Source organism: Squalius cephalus (genome assembly GCF_949319135.1).
Source record: "Squalius cephalus genome assembly, chromosome: 16".
Classification (NCBI taxonomy): Eukaryota; Metazoa; Chordata; class Actinopteri; order Cypriniformes; family Leuciscidae; genus Squalius; species Squalius cephalus.
This window is the reverse complement of record NC_137137.1, coordinates 6,842,575-6,865,404: the sequence shown is the minus strand read 5'-3', so window position 1 is coordinate 6,865,404 and position 22,830 is coordinate 6,842,575. Positions and strand designations below refer to the sequence as shown.

The 22,830-nt window shown below is 37.2% G+C and overlaps 2 protein-coding genes across 5 annotated transcripts in view; both read left to right on the top strand.

The window, feature by feature from the left end:
• The window catches only part of rapgef1a (Rap guanine nucleotide exchange factor (GEF) 1a), a 28,576-nt gene extending 14,897 nt beyond the window's left edge, over window positions 1–13,679 (top strand). Inside the window, exons 10-25 of one of the 4 annotated variants that reach the window (XM_079896850.1) lie at window positions 1,147–1,343; window positions 2,942–3,106; window positions 4,611–4,703; window positions 6,547–6,623; window positions 6,792–6,897; window positions 7,490–7,565; window positions 8,181–8,265; window positions 8,346–8,438; window positions 8,714–8,899; window positions 9,496–9,580; window positions 9,655–9,749; window positions 10,673–10,751; window positions 10,873–10,974; window positions 11,055–11,152; window positions 11,570–11,698; window positions 11,921–13,679. In XM_079896850.1, coding sequence (XP_079752976.1) covers window positions 1,147–1,343; window positions 2,942–3,106; window positions 4,611–4,703; window positions 6,547–6,623; window positions 6,792–6,897; window positions 7,490–7,565; window positions 8,181–8,265; window positions 8,346–8,438; window positions 8,714–8,899; window positions 9,496–9,580; window positions 9,655–9,749; window positions 10,673–10,751; window positions 10,873–10,974; window positions 11,055–11,152; window positions 11,570–11,698; window positions 11,921–12,071 — 1,817 coding nt within the window. In that variant the 3' untranslated portion in view covers window positions 12,072–13,679. Of the gene's footprint in view, window positions 1–1,146; window positions 1,344–2,941; window positions 3,107–4,610; window positions 4,704–6,546; window positions 6,624–6,791; window positions 6,898–7,489; window positions 7,566–8,180; window positions 8,270–8,345; window positions 8,439–8,713; window positions 8,900–9,495; window positions 9,581–9,654; window positions 9,750–10,672; window positions 10,752–10,872; window positions 10,975–11,054; window positions 11,153–11,569; window positions 11,699–11,920 lie in introns of all 4 variants that reach the window. The other 3 variants (XM_079896851.1, XM_079896852.1, XM_079896853.1) reach the window with 3 other exon arrangements.
• A 483-nt stretch (window positions 13,680–14,162) lies between these two features.
• On the top strand, window positions 14,163–22,758 carry anapc7 (anaphase promoting complex subunit 7). The gene is made up of 11 exons (XM_079895958.1): window positions 14,163–14,375; window positions 14,897–15,086; window positions 17,570–17,689; window positions 18,016–18,127; window positions 18,220–18,373; window positions 19,048–19,190; window positions 19,268–19,385; window positions 19,885–20,081; window positions 21,076–21,300; window positions 21,781–21,931; window positions 22,005–22,758. Exons 1-11 carry the CDS (start codon window positions 14,275–14,277, stop codon window positions 22,192–22,194), a joined length of 1,701 nt encoding a protein of 566 aa, XP_079752084.1. The 5' UTR covers window positions 14,163–14,274; the 3' UTR covers window positions 22,195–22,758.
• The last annotated feature ends 72 nt before the right edge of the window (window positions 22,759–22,830 follow it).

The following is a 22,830-nucleotide window of genomic DNA, read 5'->3' as shown; positions in this document are numbered from 1 at the left end:
TAGTTTGAGGTCAGATGGAATAATGCCTTTGTTGAAGAAATCTCTGGCTGAATACAGTTCAAGGCCTCACCCAAGCCAGCAGGAAATGAGCTCTTGCTAAAAGACTCTTGTTTGGAGGGGAGGGGTTTTTGGATCATGTCATAATCCACGCATGAACCGCGTAGCTTGACACAAGAGTTTATTTGAGTCCACACAAAGGATTGAATTTTTCTCTTTTAAAATTGATTTAAACTTCATCAAAGACTGTTTATGTCCAATTTGTGGTTAAGCCTTTTAGTAACTGTCATATTCCACGTAGGACATGCACCTACTATGTATTTAAGATGCCAAGATGCTTTTGTCCATCTGCATATTTATTTAAAAATATTCAATAAAAAAGAATATGTAAAAAATAAATAAATATTAAAATTGATATTAAAGTAGTTTTAGTATAGTAATATTACGATTAATCAAATACTTTAAATAAATAATTTATATATTTTATTATATATATATATATATATATATATATATATATATATATATATATATATATATACACACACACACACTACCTTTCAAATGTTTGTGGTCAGTAAGATTTATTAATGTTTTAAAAGTCTCTTATGCTCAACATGGTTGCATTTATTTAATCAAAAATACAGTAAAAACAGTAATGTTGTGAAATATTAATACAATTTTAAAAAGCAATTGTTTAAAATGTAATTTAATCCTGTAATGGCAAAGCTGAAGTTTCAGCCTCATTACTCCAGTCTTTCAGTGTCACATGATCCTTCAGAAATCATTCTAATATGCTGAGTCTTATTTTAAGACTTAATTTCATTTCGATTAATACATGCATATGCCTACCAGGTTTTATCCAGGTTCATTCTAGTTATCAGAATATTGATAATCATCAGTATTCATTTATATAACGCATACAATATGGCCATATCCGATTAACTTCAGAATAATAGAATGCTGAACACACACCATGAATGACACGTGAAGTAAAGTGTGAAGTGTCACACTCTCTCAGCTTCTCACAATCTCAGAGCCTCTTGGCATCCTAACCCTTGCCCTTTTAATTGCATGTGCTTGCGTTTAGCACCTGCCGGGCCTGCGTGTTAATGTAACCCATGTGCTTTTTGCCTCGTCTACCCGCAGTCCTGAAGTACATGCAGTTTATGGAGGACTATTCCGAGCCGCTGCCTTCCGTTTTCTACCAGACGCCTCAGAGCGAAAGCATTTATGAGCAGCGCAATAGGAAGCGCTTTCAGGAAGTGTATGGCCTCAGCGACTCGTTCAGCAGCAGTGATGAGACCCTCCCTCCACCAGCGCTGCCACCCAAACAGAGACAACTGGTGAGAGCTAGATCACTGCCCACACATGCTGTACACACCTCCTGTCTGTCTCATTCTCACCCTCCCTAAATGTTCATGCAATGTTTTCCTTCCTACTGACAGTCACCGTTAATCACAATGGTAGCGGTTTTATGTTTCCCATAGCTTCAGAGTATTACTTGTATTAAGTTGCTAATGGCACAGTATTCAAGTGTATTCATTCTCTGTTGGTCTAAGTGAAGTTCAAGTGTTGCCTAAGGCGATCAGCGTCATCTATTTCCTCATTGTGTGTTGCGTGAACATGTCTGATGTTTATTCAGCCAAAGCCTGAGAGGAACAACTCAAATGTGGTAACTTCCTTCAAATCTTGCACTGTTCCTGGCTGTGTGTAGCACCTGCCGCTCTTTTTTTAGCATTCAAACGTTAGAAACAATCGACTGAAGTTTATTTTTAACAAGGTCCCTGGTCATTTTTGTGACCCATTTCAGAACAGAAACTTGTTTTGTTTTTTGATTGTGTAATGCTGTTACACAATGCTGTAAGATAAAGAGGCTGTTTTTGAAGGGTGGGACGTTTTATGTCAAAAATGATCAAATGTGTACAGGACCTACCTGAAGATTTGAAAACTTGAAAGAGGCAGCAAGACACAGTTTCTACTTTAACATGTAAAGAGGGAATTTGCATAGAAGTCTTGAAGGCACAACAGAAAAAGTTGTTAAATTCAAGGGTTAGAGAATGGACATGAATGTTTTGTTGCAAAAATATTTTTTTATTAAGTTTATATTACATTATATTGTACTTGTATTATGCGTTTATAAGTGTGCCGCAAGGGAGAAAAAAATGTGTTATATGGTTATAAATGGGGTCAAATTCTATATATATATATATATATATATATATATATATATATATATATATATATATATATATATATATATATATTAGTACATGATTTTCATGGCTTCCAAATTGCCTTTTAAAGCAAGGAACACAACTGTTTTAATGTTTTGTGCTATTCTTGCTTTTGTTCTCATTCTTGTCTTGCTAACCCATCTACCTCATTTCATTTGACTCGGTTTCCACTGTTTTTCTCTCATTCCACGTGACTGAGCAGAAGGATTCACCAAGGTGTGTTGCTTAGAGCTTTGAGCTCAGGTATAAAGTAACCTTAAGTGTTAGTAGCTATATTATGCACAAGTTTAGCCATTTATTTGTGCTTTTAGTCTTAGTAATTTCCTGTTTTTGTTCCCACACTCTGATTAGCAAGCACAAGCAGTTACCAGGCAAAAAGTAGAAACCTTTGTCTCTCAATATTTTACATCTTCACAAGTCAGTTATTTCACTTAATGCTGCTCTTTCCTGCTGCACAGTAGACTTTTAGTCTGAGTAGATGAAAATAGCTTCCAGATAGGACTTTAAGATCTTAGGTCACGTCTAATTTTCACAAACCATGTTTTAAAACGTTTCATTTGGTCACATTTAATATTTCTTGCGTCACATTTCTACTCTTGACTAAGGTCTATTTTTCCATTCAGCTCACATCTGCTCAGAAATCTACACTGTGCATGAATCTCTGGCCTTTTTTCTCTTCCTTCCTCCACTCTTCTCTTCCCTCTTAGGCTTCCTCACACTCTGCGTCTCCTTCCTCCTCCTCTTCCTCCTCTCTGTCATGTCAGCTGCAGCAGTGTGCATCCGGGCCTGTCCCTGGTGAGACAGAAACCGCTCTCAGCCTTTCCGCATCTAACTCCTCTCTGAACCGCCAGGGCACCCTGCCTGTCACTACGGTGAGTCCCGGCTGCCTTTCGCTGGCCTCTAACATGTTTTCCTTGTCTTTTTGTTACTAATAGTAACTAAAAGTCTTTAATATCTTCTTAATATCAAAGAAACAGCAATGCTTGCAATGCCGCAAAAGACTAGTGTTGATGTTTTAGGTAAGTTTAGGTTTTAGGAACCAATTGTAGAGGTTTAATTCTATGCCGTGCAAGCACTGCAGTTATGATTCTGTCATTTTTCAATTCATCTTCACATGCTGAGAAGTAGCACAAACATGCAAACACTGCTGATTTTCTAATTATTGACTCTGTGTAGGCGTGTGTGCCTGTGGCTACAAGAGGAAACATGTTCATAATAGCTTACATGAATCACAGGTGCTGTAGCCTGTAGGCATTGAATAGTTCACAGCCTCAATTAATGGTTGCACTGCCTCGTTAGGGTTCAGTGAGTTCCCCCACGCCTCTAGTCTTCAGTGGCGGTGATCTAAAGATCGAAAGAGTCAAAGGCATGTACCACACGGGGGTCCTGCAACTGTGACCTGCGGAAAAGCTGAGGTGAAACACGCATCATCCCGCAGGGACCTGTTGGGTTTCCAGCTGTTAAGTGACTGAGTTGCCTGTTATGATGTTGTCTGCTGAGCTGGATCCTCTACTGAATGACAGGGAACTCTTTTCAATACCTCTTATTGGAAAAGTGACTACTAAACATAGGTGATCTGTTTCAAGGTTGATAGCTGGTTCTTTGTGTACCATTTCTTTGTATATATATATATACTGTATATATATATATAATACAAATCCACTAGCCTATATCAAAAACATAATAATGAGTAACTACTGCAATAATGGAATTGAATTAAACGGAATCAAATTGAATTAAACAGAATCAAATTGAATTAAACGAAAACAAACTAAATAAAACTGTAATCTACATCAAATTGTTAGAGAAAATATTTACTCTAGTGGACTCAACACTGGAAGCCTGCAGTTTGTTGTGGCAGAAACTGGATGGCTCACATCGTAATTGATGAAGCTGTCGGCTCAAGAGTCTGACATCAATACACTATAATAATATAATAGTAATATATAGAAATACATAGGCAGCAATGCGGATTATAATGGAAGCAATTGAGTTTTATTGCATGATAAATGTAGCTTGCTTCCAGTTTAGACACTGTGTTAGGATTATAAACGATATTATTTGGTGGAAGAATTGTTTATTGTGATGGTTATGAATAAATGTGATCGTATATTGAACATTTGATGACTTGAGCTTCATATAGTAATATCACTCTAATGCACAGCCTCTTGCCAAGTTTCCAGGCACCTGTCATGCAAGTACCTTGCTTTGCTTCTAAGTGTCCTTTGATTTCAGGCCCACCAAAACAATAGTGGCTCCCTCTGAAAGTTTATTTCAGCTGTTCTTCAGCCTTGTGAGCATCAGCTCCAAACCACACCTTTACTCACCTTGACGCCTGCCAATGCTTGTGCTGTCCTCCCTCTTGTTTTCCTGTAGAGCGAAAGTGCTAATGATGAAGGTGGGGAGGGTGAATACGTCAATCTGTATTCATCCAACCAAGCCAATGGAGATGTGACTCTCTCCAATGGAGTAAGTAACAGCATGTCAGCGGTTGCAGCCGACATGCTGGTTCCTTCATGCTGCGCTTGTGCTGTTTGTGAGTGTAATGCTTGGCTTTGCATCATGCAACTGGTTAATTGTAAATTTTGCAGAACTATTGCTGCCAAGACACGTGTCCAAAAGCAACAGACAAGAAATCTCTTGCATGTTAAGCTGAGTTTGTCTTAACCAGACATGATTGTCAATATCGCACTGTTCTGGGTGGCCCTGCCTACAGTAAAATTTAATTGGTTCAAAATTCTTCTCTATATTGCTAGATTTTAAATGTAGAGAATATATTTTTGTGACTCTGCAGGATTTAGCATGCAGTATGGACAAAAAAGAAGCAAAAAAAAAAAAGGCCTGTAGATTTTAGATGACTTTGTATACAGACATTGTTGGGAAATCGAGTTACTCTGATAGAATTCAAGAACTGAAAAGAGGAATTGTTGATTTGATGATTGTGTGCTTTTCAAAAATAAAACCTGCAATTTAAGCAGACAAATCATCAGATTCATCCCGAAGTAGGACGCCCAATGTTACAGAAAGCCGAGTTTTACATTACATTACATAAGCATTACATTTCTGCGATATGTAATTTGACATTGGCCTTAAAAACAGAGAATATGTAAACATTTTACATTTTTAGACCAAAGCTATTAGCACCACATTTTCAACATTCTTTGAATAAATTAAATGAATTCTGTACAAACAACCCCCCCCTCCACCCCCCCCCCCCCCCCCCCAAAAAAAATCATTAATTGGTGAAACAAGAGGTAATTGCAGTGCAATATTTTGGTGTTTGCACATGTGGATATTTTTTCTACAGAATATACATATCTAATATGTAAAAATAAAAAATGTGATGTAAAGTCACAAATACTGTAAGTATATTTTCTTCAGTTATCAGTTATGATTTGTGTTTGATTATAAATTAACAGCTTAGCACAAATGATTTATCTAACCTCATGTTTGATAATCACATTATGCATGTCGTGGGTAGTAAGAAACTTTCTGTAAAGCTGCTTTGAAAAATATTTATTGTGATGTATGTATGTGTATATACTGTATATAGATATTTATTTGTTTAACATTACTGACACAAAATGTAAATGTCTGTATTTATAGACATTTACATTTTACATGTTTTGGGGCAGTAATGTAAAATTTTTTTTATTAATTCTTGTGTTCTGCAAGGATGCATTAAGTTGATCAAAAATGACAGTAAAGTATTTTTACATTGTTTCAGAAAATGTCTATTTCAAATAAATGCTGTTCTTTTAAAATGTATATTCATCAAAGTATCCTGAAAAAAGTATCACAGTTTCCACAAAAATATTAAGAAGCACAACTGCTTTCAACAGTAGTAATAATAAGAAATGTTTCTTGAACAGCAAATCAGCATATTAGAATGATCTCTGAAGGATCATGTGACACTGAAGACTGGAGTAATGATGCTGAAAATTCAGCTTTGCATCACAGGAATAAATTACATTTTAAAAATGTTTTCAGACAACAGTTTGTAGACAACAGTTATTTTACATTGTAATAATATTTTAAAATAAGAGTGTTTTTAATGTATTTTTGATCAAACAAATGCAGTCTTGGTGAGCATACGACATTAAAAAAATTTGGTAGTGTATACAGTTATTGAGTGATAGTAACTTCACTATATTGTAATGTGTCATCAATCTTGTGTTAAATGTTTTGTGAAATTCAGAACTATCACCTTGTGCTCTTCTCTTTATTTTGCATCTTATTAAGATATCTCGTTTTTCACCCCGTTGTATGGATGCAGTGATAGGCCTTGAATTCTTTTTTCTGTCATTCCCAGGACTCTTCTTGTGGTGCTGAGGACTCACTCCAGGACTCAGAGTCAGAAAACAGTAAAGATCCGGCCGACAGAGAGGGGTAACGTTCATTTGCTTTAAAGGAATGCTTCAGCTCAAAACCTTGTATCCTCTCTTTAGTTGTTCATCTTTTGAAACAATTTCAGACGTTTTTGTCTCCCACCATGAAAATGCAATTGCCTTCCATGTTTTGGACTTTTTGATTACCTATCCATCCTCTCATCCACAGCTGGAAGCAGAAGTGTGGAGACTCAGAGTTGACCTCAGAAGAGGTGGACGAGCTCTCCCTGATAGACCATGAAGAGATCGTGTCTCGCTTAACACTAAAGCAAGAGGTAAAACTTATGTATAAGGTGTTGCATCTGCTGCATGTGTACAGAAATGCCAAGTTTTAGAGGTTTATAACTTGATTTACATTGGTTGTAATGATAGTTGAGTATTAGTGTGCTCTCTGCTGCCCTCTGCCTATGACTCAAAGCCTCTGCAGTGCCGCTGTGGTGAACCCCAGCATTGAAGTGCATGTGAAATACTGTTGTTCACACTGTAAGGTCAGACCTACTGCAGAGAGCATCTCCCCTGAAAGAATACATAAGATAATAAGTTAATAAGCGGACTACTCATACTCATAAGACAGGAAATGTGTGACTCTAATGAGCTGGCTTGCTTTATCTTGTTCCAGTTTGTCTTTGAACACAAGAACATGCCTTGAAATGAAACATCCAGACATCTCAACATGTTTCTAATTGGGGTCAGTTGACCCTAATTATATAGGGCTTCCAACTGGTCACTGAGCCACTGACTAGTAGATTTTGAAAATATTATTTTGCACATCCCTCCAAGAAGTTAAATTTAGGAGATGATTACATGAAAAGCTCTAACTTTGACCTGCTTGTTGAAAACCGCATAATCCTAATCTGTATTTCTCAGAACGATGACGGCCCTGATGTCAGAGCTGGATCAGGCGATATTTTATTAGTTCATGCCACCGAAACAGATCGCAAAGGTAAGAGTAATCCCTTTTAATCTGGGGGAGTCAGTTATTTTGTGTTCAATATTTATTTATACAACAGCAAATATGTTAAACTAGGGGATTCAAAATGTAGCTTTTTAATTGCCGTTCAAAAGTTTGGGGTCAGTAAGATTTTTTATTTTTACTTTATACTTTATATTCACTTTAATATAGGATTGAAATACTTTAATTCAGGTAGAACACTTTAAATTGGTCAAACGTAACAGTAAAGACTTTTATAATGTTACAAAGGTTTCTATTTTAAATGAAAAATGTTCTTTTGAACTTTCTATTCGTCAAAGATTCTTGAAAAAAAAAAAGTATCAGTTTCCATAAAAATTTTGAGCAGCACAACCGTTTTCAATTGATAATAAGAACTGTTTCTTGATCACTAAATCATCATATTAGAATGATTTCTGAAGGATCATGTGACACTGAAAACTGAATTCAGCTTTGCCATCACATGAATAAATTACTTTTTAAAATATATTCACACTATTACTGTTTTTACTGTAGTGTATTTTTCATATTTATTAACTCTAGTTCACATTCCCAAATCTTGACCTATAATTATGATTAAATAAATGTATCTTATGTTCTCTTTTGTAGATCGAGTTTTATACTGTGAAGCTTTCTTGACCACATACCGAACATTTCTAACCCCGGAGGACCTCATTAAAAAGCTCCGCTATAGATATCCTTTCTGACGGTGGTAAATCTTTAAATCTTTGCATTCCTACCCTTTTTATTCTTATTAACCTTAACTCTGAACACATATACCAGATTTTCTCTCAGCTCTGATATCATCAAACAACGATCTAGTAAAAACACCTTCTTCGTGCTGGTGCGCGTTGTGGACGAGCTTTGGTGAGCTGGAACTCAATTATGGGACATCAGATACACACTTTACAAACACAATTGAGGGGCCACATTATATAAATATCTGAAGGCACTGATGCAGTTACTCCACACTATTTACTTGTAGGCCAATGTGATGTCTAAGTACATAAATCAAATTCTAATATATTGTGCCCCACAAGCTAGTAGTTATATACTGTTTCATGTTGCTAGTGACTTATGAAAGGGTTGTTGTTGCTTATGAATCATTATTTGAATAAAGACCCTTTTTTGTGTGTCTTCAGTTTGGTGGAGCTGACAGAAGACATCTTGAAGCAGCTCATGGAGCTTGTGTTCAGTCTGTTGTGTAAAGGAGAGCTCACCCTGGCACGGGTTCTGCGCAAGAACATCCTAGATAAAGTCCAACAGAAGAAGTTGCTGCAGTACACTAATTCCCTCAAAACACTGGCTGCGCGAGGTGTGGCTGCCAGGTAATGCTCCCCTAAATCATGTTCTTTCAGTGTTTCTTTGAAAAATCGATATTACAGGCATGAAAACTCCTCACCTTTCGGTGAAATTCGCCGTTTTAAAACCAAAATGGGTCACCTACGCGATTTGTGCAGATGGGGGGGTTGGGGTGGTCGAGGTCGAGGCCAGCATTTACCCGCTATAAAGTTACCATAAACTTCGCAGCTTTAAAAAACAATCAGCATTCCTAATGCCGAAACCTGACAGCCAATACGAGTCAGAGTAACGTAGGGCAGAAATGTTTTCAAAGTCTTTTACACCGCGAGTCTGACAACTGGACACACTGCCGAACAAAGAACCGCACGTCGGAAAGCAAGCCTGAGGTAAGTTAGCTTACAATGTTAACTGTCCTGTCAGATACAGACAGCGATGTTACCAATGTCATTATTTTTAATTTTGACATAGAAGTGGGCGGGATAATAGCGGGCGCGGGCGCCGTGAGGGAGGGGGGGGGGGGGGGCTATATATGCCGCATCCTTCTCACCTTTTTTACCCCTGAACTGTTTTCATGCCTGATATTAGATTGTGAATTGAATCGATTTTGACTATTTATTACCAGGCCCGGCACTCTGCATGACTTCCGTAGTCATGAGATCGCAGACCAGCTGACTCTCCTTGATGCGGAGCTGTTTTATAAGATAGAGGTACAGCTTCTCTAATATCATTCATCACACTTCCTACCGAGAGTTTTCCAACACTTTTTTATGTCTGTCTGCAGATCCCAGAGGTGTTACTTTGGGCAAAGGAACAGAATGAGGAAAAAAGCCCCAATCTGACCCAGTTTACAGAGCACTTCAACAACATGTCATACTGGTATGATGCTTTGATTCTCAAGCTAGCATAAAACCATCAACGTTTAAGGCCACGTTCACACAGCAAAAGTATACGATTGAGTCCGGTTATGTTCACACGCAGTTCAGTTATTTACTGAAGCAGAGACCTGCTCTGCGCTTCACAAACACATGTCTATCGTGTGTTTTCACGTGTGGTTTTGGTAACTTACAGCGACAGAGATTTTAGCTGCGTCATCTGAAGGTTTTAGATCCAGACACTGTTCTCCACCGGAGCTGCTCCTGTCAATTTTGTGTTCGAAGTGTGACTCAAATGCTCCACTCCACACAGATAACTGCTGTCAGTTACTGAATATTTGATGGATGAACTCGGCTCGATTTAACTCGTCGTGTCAAAAGTGATAAGACTTTTCAGTGTTATGGATGCCTCCATCTTTGAAATGACTTTGGTCATTGTCGCTGTGGTTACTGGAAAGAGAGTACGGGCTTGACTCCCGTTGTACATTCATACAGACCGTAGACGTTACTGTAAGTTGCTGTGTGAACGGGACATTTCGAGACTCACAACCTGTAAGTAAATGTGATTGTCAACTAACAGTGTGTAGCCTAAGAGAAAACTAGTCTTTTGGCTTACAGCGTAAAGTTTGGTCCATATTACAGCTTAATCTGCGAGAACTGCCCATTTAGACTCTGTTTACATTATATACATCTATATTTGTTTGTCTAAAAATTAATTGGTCACCGCAGGACCATTTAAAATAAACTAGTGAAGGCGATTAAAGTGGTGAAAAATAAATGGTGAACACTTACTAAATGATACACGATTTCTTGATTGATTAATATAAGTTTCTACCTAAAATCTTATGTTGATGGAGAGAAAAATATGTATGGATGTTTTAATGAGTATACAGTGCATTATATGTATTTTTATGTCTCTTTTTTAAGGGTTCGGTCCTTAATAATACAGCAGGAGAAAGCCCAGGATCGTGAAAAACTTCTTCTAAAGTTCATCAAAATTATGAAGGTACAAACTAATTTAAATTCTTCCTCTAAACTAAACTAAATTCTTCCAAATTGAAATCAATGATTTATTGGCTTGATTTCTATTACAAAATAACTTTAACCCATGTCCCTTTGAATTCTAGCACTTAAGAAAACTCAATAACTTCAACTCCTACTTGGCAATATTATCAGCGTTGGATTCAGCGCCTATCAGAAGACTGGAATGGCAGAAGCAAACGTCAGAGGTAAATCACATCCATGCATCCCTGTCTCTTTTATTCTGGTTTTCAGCCGATCGTCACAGTACCTTATGTTATCTTTACAGGGTTTGGAGGAATATTGCACTTTAATTGACAGTTCCTCCTCCTTCCGGGCGTACAGAGCAGCTTTGGCGGATGTGGAGCCTCCATGCATACCGTATCTGTAAGGACATGTTAAGCATTTATAGTTGCCATGAAATGGAAGTTGCGATAGTCTTTTCTTTCCTTATTTTGATGTATGCCCATGTAAAATGGCTTCTCAAACAAGAAAAAATGTAGGGCGGAACTTGATTTTGTCCATCGGGAATTCATTGGATGGTCGTGGTTTGCTATTGGTCAGTCTCATGAGAGACAGTAAATATGTCGCTGCAAGAGGGAGAGGAAGTTATTTTGATTAAAGATTATGAGACGCATGAATTTCTTTTTAAATAATGATGTGCACAGATAAATCATGTATAATAAATACTGTAATATTCCATAAAAACAAGAATTGTTGACTTTAAAGAAAAGATACGCATTTTTATTGTAATTCAAATGTCATTTTTTGTGTATAACTTCCCTATTTTTTCACAAAATGCAGAGGTCTCATCCTCCAGGACTTAACGTTTGTGCATCTTGGGAATCCAGACCTCATTAATGGAAAGATAAACTTTTCCAAACGCTGGCAGCAGTTCAATATCCTGGACACTATGAGGCGCTTCCAGCAAGTGTGAGTACTTGGACAATATGAAGCATCATTCGCAATCCATTTAACGTCCATTATCAGAGTAAAAAAACGAAATATTCAACAAAGTAAAAAATCTATTAGATCGTGAAAAACTTGGCTATGGCATTATTGGTTCTTGGCGTTAACCTACAGAAATAGATGTCTCCTAATTAAGATGGGATAGAAAATAGTTTTTTGTGTGACTTGTACTTCTCTTTCTTCCAGGCATTATGACCTCAAACACAACGACGACATCGTCTCCTTCTTCAACGACTTCAGTGACCATCTAGCTGAGGAGGCATTGTGGGAGCTTTCTTTGAAGATCAAGCCTCGCAACATCACTCGCCGGAAAACAGAACGAGAGGAAAAGACATAGCTCGCTCGGCTAGACGAACAAACTGCTTTTAAAAGCCACCCTCCTCCGAAGTTGCAAGACACAGCAATCAGAAGTTACTGTAATGGCAGCTACGAGACTGAAAACGATACTGTATTTCTGTTACAGTTTACATAAACCTTTTTTTTAAATGATTAGATTTTATTTTGTAATTGCACTGCGTCTGAACCTGTGTGTAAATTTGAAATGTGGATCAGTGCCGAGCGCAAAGACGGAAAACATGACTCTTGATACATGAGATTACGGGGTTTTGCGGTCGTAACCTGGGATTTACGGTGATTTTCCGGTACGGTCTCCCCATCTGGATGTTTGCGGTGCAATCTGGACAAACAACTGCGACTCCAACTGCAAACTAATACCATGATGCCTCAACGGGCACTTTGGATGTTGAAGTTCCTTGAAGACTGATATTTTTATTTATTTATTTTGTATGTAACAAATGCACATAGAGACTCTTTAGATTTAGGGGGATTGCTGTACGTTTAGCTGCTGGATTGAACAGCTTTAAGCATGTATGATAATAGGTCACGATGAGGACACACAGCCAGAGTTATTAATAGCTCTATCAGGATTTTGTTGCTTATTCTGCAAGATTAACAGTATCTGCTTTAAAGCTTTTTTGGACTTCAGTTTCTGAGTTCACAGAACTCACTAAAATTCCTCAAACAGGAGCATGCCAGTTTTAACGTGCATCGAGTTCAAATAACTACATCGACATATTATGTTTATATTAAATTCATACATCTCATTACAGTAATTTGAGGCCTATTTCAAATCAGTTGTCTTCCAATTACAATTAATTGCTAATAATCAGGGAAACTCATTGTTTTGTTTAACCTGCCTGTTATTTATTTGTGAATGTATGTGCGTGGATTAATAATATGCTTTGTATTACAAGATCACTTGCAAAGGAAGCCATTATTTGCCAGTGTGGTTGTTGCAAGAAAGATTTTAGGAGTTATGTTACAGCTGTATGTCTGGTACATTTAAACATTTTTCACTTTGCACACCAGTACGGTACAAAATATTTCTGTAGATCTCCGAGAGCCATCGCCGTGATCAAAGACCTACTATCAAGTGCTTGAAGCTGTTCATGAAGTGGTGTCAATGTGATTTTATTTTATATAATGCAGTTTTCCTTTTGTTTTTTAAAAGGATTTTACATTACATTTGCAGAGATATTTACTCTGTTGTTGTGAGATGTGATCAAATGTGCACTTTGAAGTTGATTGTGGGAAACGAAGATTAAAAGCTGTTAGGTAACAGTTTTAAAGTGGACATGCATATGAGCCTGAACCCCTTCAACAACGCTTTCGGGGGGAACCTGTTCTTACCTGCAAATTGGACTGGAGTTGGTTTCAAAGTTCCAAAGACCCCAGACCACAATCACACTGTTTGAACATGATGATGATGATGATGATGATGATGATTCAGTTGCATATAAAATACAACTGACATGTACCTATGTACACATAACCCTGTGAAACCTGGTAAAAATAATATACATATCATCAATGTCTTTGCTGTCTGTGTGTGTGTGTGTGTGTGTGTGTGGTACCCAGTCGTTCTGGTTAGGGGACAGCAGCATAGAATAAAAAAAATAAAAATAAAAAGCTGTGACAGTCATTAAAATCTGTGCGTGAATAAAGATAAGTTTGCATTTAAGTGAATTTGTCATATATGTAAACAAAATTTTATTTAAAAAAACGCATTAGTGATTTTCAATTGGGTCCATAGAAAGATGTAACAAACAAAAGTTCAAACTACTCTCTAACGTGTAAGGAGAAATCACTCATCTTTTTTTTTTTTTTACTTTATGCAGATTTTTTTGTATCGTACTGTGTTTCGTAAATTAATCGCAATTAATATTATTTCCTATCATTATTTAGAAAGCAAATACTTTTTCTTTATTTTTAAATCCCCCGCAAAAAAAAATTTAATTAACAGTGTTTGAATCTTTCTCTTTCAGAGAGAAGATCATTGTAAACAACAACATTTGTCAAGTTCGGACTCCGGAGACTTTTCGTTTGGCGAAAAATGTTCCCCTCCGACTTTTATTTTGAAATCGCATCATTTCCTTCCGTTTAAAAAACTCTTCTCTTCAGAACTGCTGCATCTTCCGCTTTGTTGCTGCGCATCTATTAACAAAAAATTTTCTACCAGATCGAAAGATAACCGATTGAAGATGAATGTGATCGATCATGTGCGGGATATGGCAGCGGCCGGACTGCACTCTAATGTCCGGATCATCAGTAGTTTACTCCTGACCATGAGCACCAACAACCCGTGAGTAGCTTCAGCTTTTAGGATGTAAACAGATCTGGAATCTGTCTGATGTGAAGTGTGTGTCTGCCCTATAATGCCTTTAAAATGTAACGTTTTATTATATTAGATGCGCAGTATGCAGAAACAAGCTCATACGAAGTAAAAAATAAAGTGTTAATGCATTATTTAAGACAGTACGATTGTAACAAGTTTTCCCAAAATACTTTAGTTACTGCTGTCATTTCGATAGCTACCATAGTTTTAGTGCATGTACTATAATAAATAAAAATGGGATCTCCTTTTAATTGTGTAAGAAACCTCAAGAATATTTTTGTCATTTTTTAAATATCTTTAATAGATACCACGATGTTATTTTGGCAAACACTATTTTTATTGTCTTGGTACAATAAGTTAACCCATGTCTTGTTTTGTCATTTAACACCCAATTCCCCACTGATAAAATCAAGTTGTCAATGTCTCACTGAAATACAGTTTTAAGAGAAGAAGCCAAATCCATAGAAGTGTGTGTTTCTCTCCTTCAGGGAGCTGTTCTCACCATCTCAGAAGTACCAGCTGCTGGTGTATCATGCCGATGCCATCTTCCATGATAAAGAGTACAGGAATGCAGCTTGTAAGTACAACATGGCTTTACAGCAGAAGAAAGTGCTCAGCAAAACATCTAAAGTCCGTCCCTCCAGCACAGGCGGCACGACATCTGCAGTGCAGGCGCAGGTGAGCTCCACCAAATGTAACACCATATGGACATTTTTGGTCACTGACAGAGCCGGACAGTAACTGAGTACATTTACTTGAGTACAGTACTTAAGTACAATTGTGAGGGATCTGTACTTTACTCAAGTATCATTTTTGGGGAGTACTCATGACTTTACTCAAGTACATTTGAAAGGCAAATATTGTACTCTTTACTCCACTACATTTCTATCCATAAATGTGAGTACCAGTTACTTCTTCTAAAAAAATAAATAAAAAAAAATAAGGAAAAAAGAAACATCTCAGAAACCCTCAATTTGTTGTTTCCCTCTCAAATGTGATTGGATTGTGCAGGCGCCACTGATTGGGACAGCCTGTCAGAAATCACCTTCAGCTTTCCGCCAAAGTCAACTCCATGGTCAGATTTAGATAAGAGACGAAACCATGGACGAAACAATGGATGAAGACGCAGCAGGTCCATCCCGGGAATATTTTATTTCCCAGGATGGTAGGGGAAGACTCATGAATATTCATTAGGGAAGTCATCCCTGATTGGTCTTAACCCCAGTGACGGGTAGGTTTAGGGGCGGGGTTAGGGGTAGGTCATAAGACCCCCAGTGACGGGTAGGTTTAGGGGTGGGGTTAGGGGTAGGTCATCAGACCAATCAGGGATGACTTCCCAAATGAATATTCATGAGTCTTCCCCTACCATCCTGGGAAAAAAATATCGCATCCCGAACCGAACCCGTGGCCCCACCTCGCCAGACTATTTCAATTTTCTGAACAAGTTAATGATGGTTTTCGCTTCAAGTGTTTGCTGTGTTTACCAGTGTAAGCACTGTGGCAGTAGTAATGCAGTATTTAGAAAATGTACTCTTGTACTCTTGATACTCAAGTACTTTTAAAAACAAGTACTTTAGTACTTTTACTTAAGTAGACATCTGACTGTAGTACTTTTACTTGTACTTGAGTAAAATTTAGCAAGGGGTATCTGTACTTTTACTCAAGTAATGAAGCTGTGTACTCTGTCCGCCTCTGGTCACTGATAGGGGTGTGACGGTTAGTATATAACCGTGAGACCGACGGTTATAGTTGAACACCGTCATTAGAACTCTATAACCGCCAAAACCGTGTTATTAAAATATTTTTTACAAACATTTTTTTATCATAGAGAATGTTTGAATACTAATTAAAAACAATTGTTAACAGTCTGTTTCATTAATGGTCTACGTCATTTCCAACTGTATTAGATTTTTTGCCAAGTAGCCTACCAAGGCAAGTTTTGTTTTGTAAATCGTCAGACATGATTTTTACCACTTCATTAAGTTTTTCTTTGTAGAAAGCCTTCCTTTAAAGTGAATTTCGTTTTGTACAAATTGTATCTTAATTTTAATAAATGTTTCATCAACCAATTGCATGTATTTAAAAAATAAAAAGCAAATATAGCAGACAATATAATAACCGGCGCCGGTGCGCCGCGTTCACTTGCATTGCATTGTGAACTAGAGCGCATCTCATCATAAATGAATGAAACTCACCGTAGACCTAAGCCTCATAGGCTACATTAGCATTAAATATCTTTTCTGCATCCTTTTTAGAACCGACAAGGGCTTTCTTGCGGCTCACATCAGCAGAGCATTGCATCGTCCATAGACCGCAAAACAATCACACGGGCGGGTGCGTCTTTGAAATTTGGTCAAAAAACGTTGGTGCGGATGATGAGTGCGGTTGCGGATGAAATAATACCCCGTCCGCGTATCTCTATCGGTAACATTGAACACTACACAAATATTATTATTATTTTTTAATTTAGGCGATCAAGTAGCTAATCAGTGTCTGCTCGTTTATTCAAACTAAGTTGTCCTATAACAGACGAACGTCGCAACCCGCGGCGGCGGTTATGTTACGAACCGTCACATTTGACTCACTTCATAACCGTCATCACCAATTCTGAAACCGGCACACCCCTAGTCACTGAATGGCTTTTCTAAGGTAAATGTAACATTGCGTGACATGGCTGATTGGGCAATTACATGAGACATGATATGGATTTCAATAAGTTGTACTGTATCTGTCAACATACCTTCTGATGTTCATTCATTTCGTTCTGTAACAAGTAGTAAAGCGTGTATGTTACACTTCCGTTCAAAAGTTTGGTGTCAGTAAGATTAAATGTTTTTGATAGAAGTCTATTATGCTCACCAAGGCTGCTTTAATTTGATTTTAAAAAAATACACAGTAAAATATGATATTGTGAAAAATTGTTACATTTTATTATTTGATTGAGATTTTCAGCATCATTACTCCAGTCCTCAGTGTCACATGATCCTTCAGATATTAAATCGTGATATTATTTTCAAGATTTTTCAATGAAGTTGAAAATAAGTGTATTTGCTGTGGCATTTAGGTGGAAATTATGGTTATCATGGTTTTTGTAATAATGTTTATATCTGTTTAAATGAAGTTTTATTCTAGTTAACCAGCTCTGTGTTGATTAACTGCAGAACTTGCCGTCAGAGATCGAAGTGAAATATAAAATCGCTGAGTGTTACACTATTCTGAAGCTGGATAAAGATGCCATATCAGTGCTGGATGGGATCCCTTCACGCCAGAGAACGCCAAAGGTGTGTTTTCACACTCGGTTATTTACTTTACAATTCTATGTGTGTGAATCTGACAAGCTAACATTATCATTAACATCTAAAAAATGAAATGAAATAAAAGAGCACATTGTTTAACTGTATCCCGGACGAGCCCCCAATTTCTGTTACGACCACTAGGGGTCAGCTGTAACAGGAAAAGGAATGAGTCTCACCACCAGAGAGATATCAAAAATAACATGGTTTATTTCCAAAAGGCCAAAATAACAAACAAATACAATCTTTTGTATAACCTCTACAATTCCTAACAGAAAAGAAACTGTATTTAACTGTATGTGTTTTAATTACAGATCAACATGATGCTGGCGAATCTTTACAGAAAGGCCGGTCAGGAACGTTCAGCCGTTACGAGCTACAAGGAAGTGTTGAGACAGTGTCCTCTGGCTCTTGATGCCATTATTGGTCAGTAAGAATACAGCATCTTGTCCTTTCTTTGTCTTTCAAGTTCACTGTGAGCCCAACATTAAAGCATCCTCCTGTGTGATCCACTGCAGGGCTTCTGTCTCTGTCGGTGAAGGGGGCAGAGGTCGCTTCCATGACGATGGACGTGATTCAGAGCATCCCCAATCTTGATTGGCTGTCTGTCTGGATTAAAGCACATGCTTTCATACATGGAGGGGACAATCAGAGAGCGATCAACACTATCTGGTGAAGATTTGACACTGTGAATGAAAATAGGCTTTTCATGATTAAATCCACAATTTCAGTAAAGCAGATTTCTTAGCTGTTGCTCGGACATTTTTTGTAGAATCTCTTTACATAAATGTTTTATTTTTTATTTTATTTATTAAATGTTTTAAGTATAATAAATAGTTTTGTGTGACTTGTTATTAGCCACCACTGTCATCAATCAGTCAATCATTATATTCACTGTTATTATTGTTTATTAATATATTTGAGTTGACTTTTATTTTAAAAATTTTAGTTTCCTTTTATTTTAGTTTGTTTGTCATTTTTATCATAAAAAAAAAATATATATAAAAATTTTTTTGTAGTTTTAGTTGCCAGAGTATAATTTTTGATTTTCATTAAAGTTTAAGATTTCATTTTTATTCCAATTAACCAAGATGATTTTTATTAGTTTTAGTTTATAACAATTTTTATATTATATTATATTATATTATATTATATTATATTATATTATATTATATTATATTATATTATACTATATTATATTATATTATATTATATTATATTATATTATATGTTGATTTTTAATTTTTCCATGTGAAAATGTTTAGAAAGTAATAGCCCACCTCTGTACAATTTGAGGTATCTTTCCTGTCACAGTTTCTATTGACTTGTATTGTCTCTCCTCACAGCTCTTTGGAGAAGAAGTCACTCTTGAGGGATAACGTGGATCTTTTAGTGACCCTGGCGGACGTGTACTTCAGGGCTGGAGACACCAAGAACTCCATCTTGAAGTTTGAGCAGGCGCAGATGCTTGACCCTTACCTGATCAAAGGTATGCGGCATTCACCAACAGTTGTATTGCCTGATGATTCGTGTAGGTTTGAATGAAAGTATCATGCTGTTTTGTAGGTATGGATGTATACGGCTATCTTATGGCCAGGGAGGGTCATCTAGAAGATGTGGAGGTTCTCGGAGGACGGCTGTTCAACATATCTGACCAGCATGCAGAGCCCTGGGTCATATCTGGGTGAGTTTGACCTTCTAATAGGGCTTTTAACTCTTGAAATACTCATTCTAAACCCTAGATAGGAAGAATCCTGGGTTATCTTGCTTCACGTTTCACATTGCTCATAATTTACCCGATAATTTATCATTCATTGGACGAACACAGCATGTGACGCGTTTCCATAACGGTTCTAGAATAGCACATCCTCATATTATGTATTCCTGACAGTACAGAGGGTTGAGCAGCGAGCTCATTGGCTACTGATACAGCAGGAACCAATCAGCAGTGCCCTATAGAGAATGATGTGAATACAAGCTGATTGAGTTAAGGACCTATTAGGCTGAACAGTTTCATGACAGAACTTTGAATGTGTGAAACGCTCCTTTACCCAGGGTTAAAAGTGGGGTTCAGAACGACGATAACCCGGGGTTAAGCACAGTGTGAAAAGCCCTAATGTGTCTGAAACTTCTTCAGATTAAGAAGATGCTCAAAACTTTTTAAAAATTGTTGTTTTCCTCAGATGTCACAGTTTCTACAGCAAGCGCTACTCTCGCGCCCTCTATCTGGGAGCTAAAGCCATCCAGCTGAACAGCAACAGTGTGCAGGCGCTCCTGCTGAAGGGCGTTGCTCTGCGAAACATGGGCCGAGTGCAGGAAGCCATCATACACTTCAGAGAAGCCATGAGACTGGCGCCCTGTCGTCTGGACTGCTACGAAGGCAAGAAACATCTCATGATAATAGGGATGCGTCCGCATGCTCCACTAAGCTGTCCATCAACCTACAAGTCGTTTAGTTGGCTAGCTCAATTATTTTCCATTTTTGTTATATTTTTGGTGGTGATGATTCAAAGGGGATGAGTTAAGAGAAGCTAGTTCTCTGAGAGCATTTTATCATGCTTTAAAGTCGAAACGGAAATGACCCTTTCTGTCTCTAAATGCGTGTTATTGATCTTGTTGTGAACAAGTCATCTATGCAGCTTTTATATTATTTTTTTAAACCTTGTAATTTTCAATCATACTGTCCCAACTTGATCCTCCAGTGAAATGAATTCTCTCTGGTGATGTATGCTGGACTTTTCCAATCATGTAGTCCACCTAAACCCCGCCCCCTTCTTTAATCCGCAAAAAAACCTGCCCTACACTTTTTCTTTTTTGATAGTCAGTTTCACTCGGCTTCCTTTCCATCATGATTTTAAAGAGATAGTTCACCTAAAAATAAAATTCTGTCATTAATTATTCACCCTCATGTCGTTCCAAACCCATCAGACTTTTGTTCATCTACAAAACACAAATGAAGATTTTTTTGATGAAATCTGAGAGCTTTCTGTCCCTCCATTGACAGCTGCACAACTGACACTTTGACACTTCAAAAAGTTCATAAAGAGATCGTAAAACTAATAGTCCAAACTAGTTTAGTCCAAATTTTCCGAAGAGACTCAATCACTATATACGATGAACAGATTGAATTTAGGCTTTTAATCTTCTGCTGGACAATAAATTCTTTAACTTATTCACATATAATCATTCATCAACTCGCACATCAGTTGTGGTAGAAACAGAAGCTCAAGTATGCAGACTTTGATAAAAGATTCAGATACTTGACCTGTTTATTTGCTGAATCTCTGTGAGTTACTCTGTTGTGTTTTTTGATTTGGTCTGTCCTATTTTTGAATGTTGTATAAAGGTTAGTGTTTTTTTGCCCATGTTTTCAGGTCTGATTGACTGCTACCTTGCGTCTAATGGTATCCGGGAGGCTATGGGAATGGCCAACAATATTTACAAGACGCTGGGAGCGAACGCCCAAACTCTCACCATCCTGGCCACAGTGTGTCTGGAAGATCCCATGACCCAGGAGAAGGCCAAGACTCTGCTGGACAAAGCCCTCGCTCAGCGGCCCGACTATATCAAAGCTGTCGTGAAGAAAGCAGAGCTCCTCAGTACGTCAAAACTGTGCTCATAAGAACTTCTTTTATTTTGATTTACTGATTATTATCATTTTCTCTTTATTGATTATTTTAAATTTTTTCTATTTATTATTTTTATTTATTTTCTATTATTTTATTATTATTTAATTATTTTTCTATTTCTTCTTAAATAGTTTTTATCTATTCTTTTTCTATCAATTATATTATTCATAATTTTATTATATGTATAAATGTAAGTGTATACATTTATTTTTATATATATATATATATATATATATATATATAAATACTAATAAAATTATATATATATATATATATATATATATATATATAAATACTAATAAAATAATGAATAATATAATTGATAGAAAAAAAATATATATATTATTTTTTTATCTAATATTATTAATTATTATTAATATTAATTATAAATTATTGATAGCTGATATATTGGTGTATTGCTATGTAACACCTACTTCGTTTTCTTTACAGGTCGAGAACAGAAGTACGAGGAAGGAATAGCACTTTTACGAAACACTTTAGCCAATCAGAGCGACTGTGTGCTGCACAGAATGCTGGGAGATTTTCTCGTAGCTGTTAATGACTATCAGGAGGCCATGGACCAGTACAGTATAGCGCTAAGGTAGCGTCATTTCCTCTCTACTGTACTTAACCTGAAACTCTATCTGAACTGAACTTCTATTCCTCCTCCGTAGCCTCGATCCAAACGACCAGAAGTCTCTGGAGGGCATGCAGAAGATGGAGAAGGAGGAAAGTCCCACGGACGCCACGGTGGAGCTGGACGGGGACGATATGGAGGGCAGCGGGGAGGAGGGAGACCTGGAGGGCAGCGACAGCGAGGCGGCGCAGTGGGCCGATCAGGAACAGTGGTTCGGCATGCAGTGACCCTCAGCTAAGAGACTCTTAAGAGCTTGAGCACTTCAGACTTCTAAGAAAACATCCACCCTTTTGCATTTTGATGTGTTTGAACAGAGAGTTCACTGCTGCCCCCTGGTGGTGAGTCACAGACATTAATCCAGGTTTTTTTGTCCTCAGTTTTGTCATATCAAGAGATTAATTTTCAGAAAAAAACTGTATTGTCAGTATATAACTGGTCTCAGATGAGAATACAGCCCAACTAAACTAATCAACACCAACATAACGACAAAGGAATGGGTGATCATATTTCAACTCACAATGCTGCTGGCATTTGTCTAAATACACAATATTGTTTTCTAACAATTTATTAACATTAATTAAACATCATGCTTCTCTTTCATTGTTTGTACAGGACTAGTCAGCTACTGCTGGCCCCATTGTATTAATAAATGTGTCAAATCTGTAAATATTTTCCATGCTCTTTCAAGCCTTTTTTGGTTCCAGCACCAGTAAAAGTGATGATTGCTTCTCATGAAAATGCCCTAGGAAATGAACCACAAAAAAAAAAAAAAATCCTTTCCCAAGGACGTGTAGATAATCCTGTGGTTTTTCCCCCCTAATCTGGTGAATGTCATGAAATCATGTCCAAGTCATATTTCAAAC

Bases quoted from the DNA above. Each gene is read 5' to 3' on its own strand.
- anapc7 (XM_079895958.1), top strand. From the start codon at position 14,275: ATGAATGTGATCGATCATGTGCGGGATATGGCAGCGGCCGGACTGCAC. The intron at 15,087-17,569 runs GTGAGCTCCACC...GATTAACTGCAG, and splicing joins CATCTGCAGTGCAGGCGCAG to AACTTGCCGTCAGAGATCGA. The intron at 17,690-18,015 runs GTGTGTTTTCAC...TTTTAATTACAG, and splicing joins CACGCCAGAGAACGCCAAAG to ATCAACATGATGCTGGCGAA.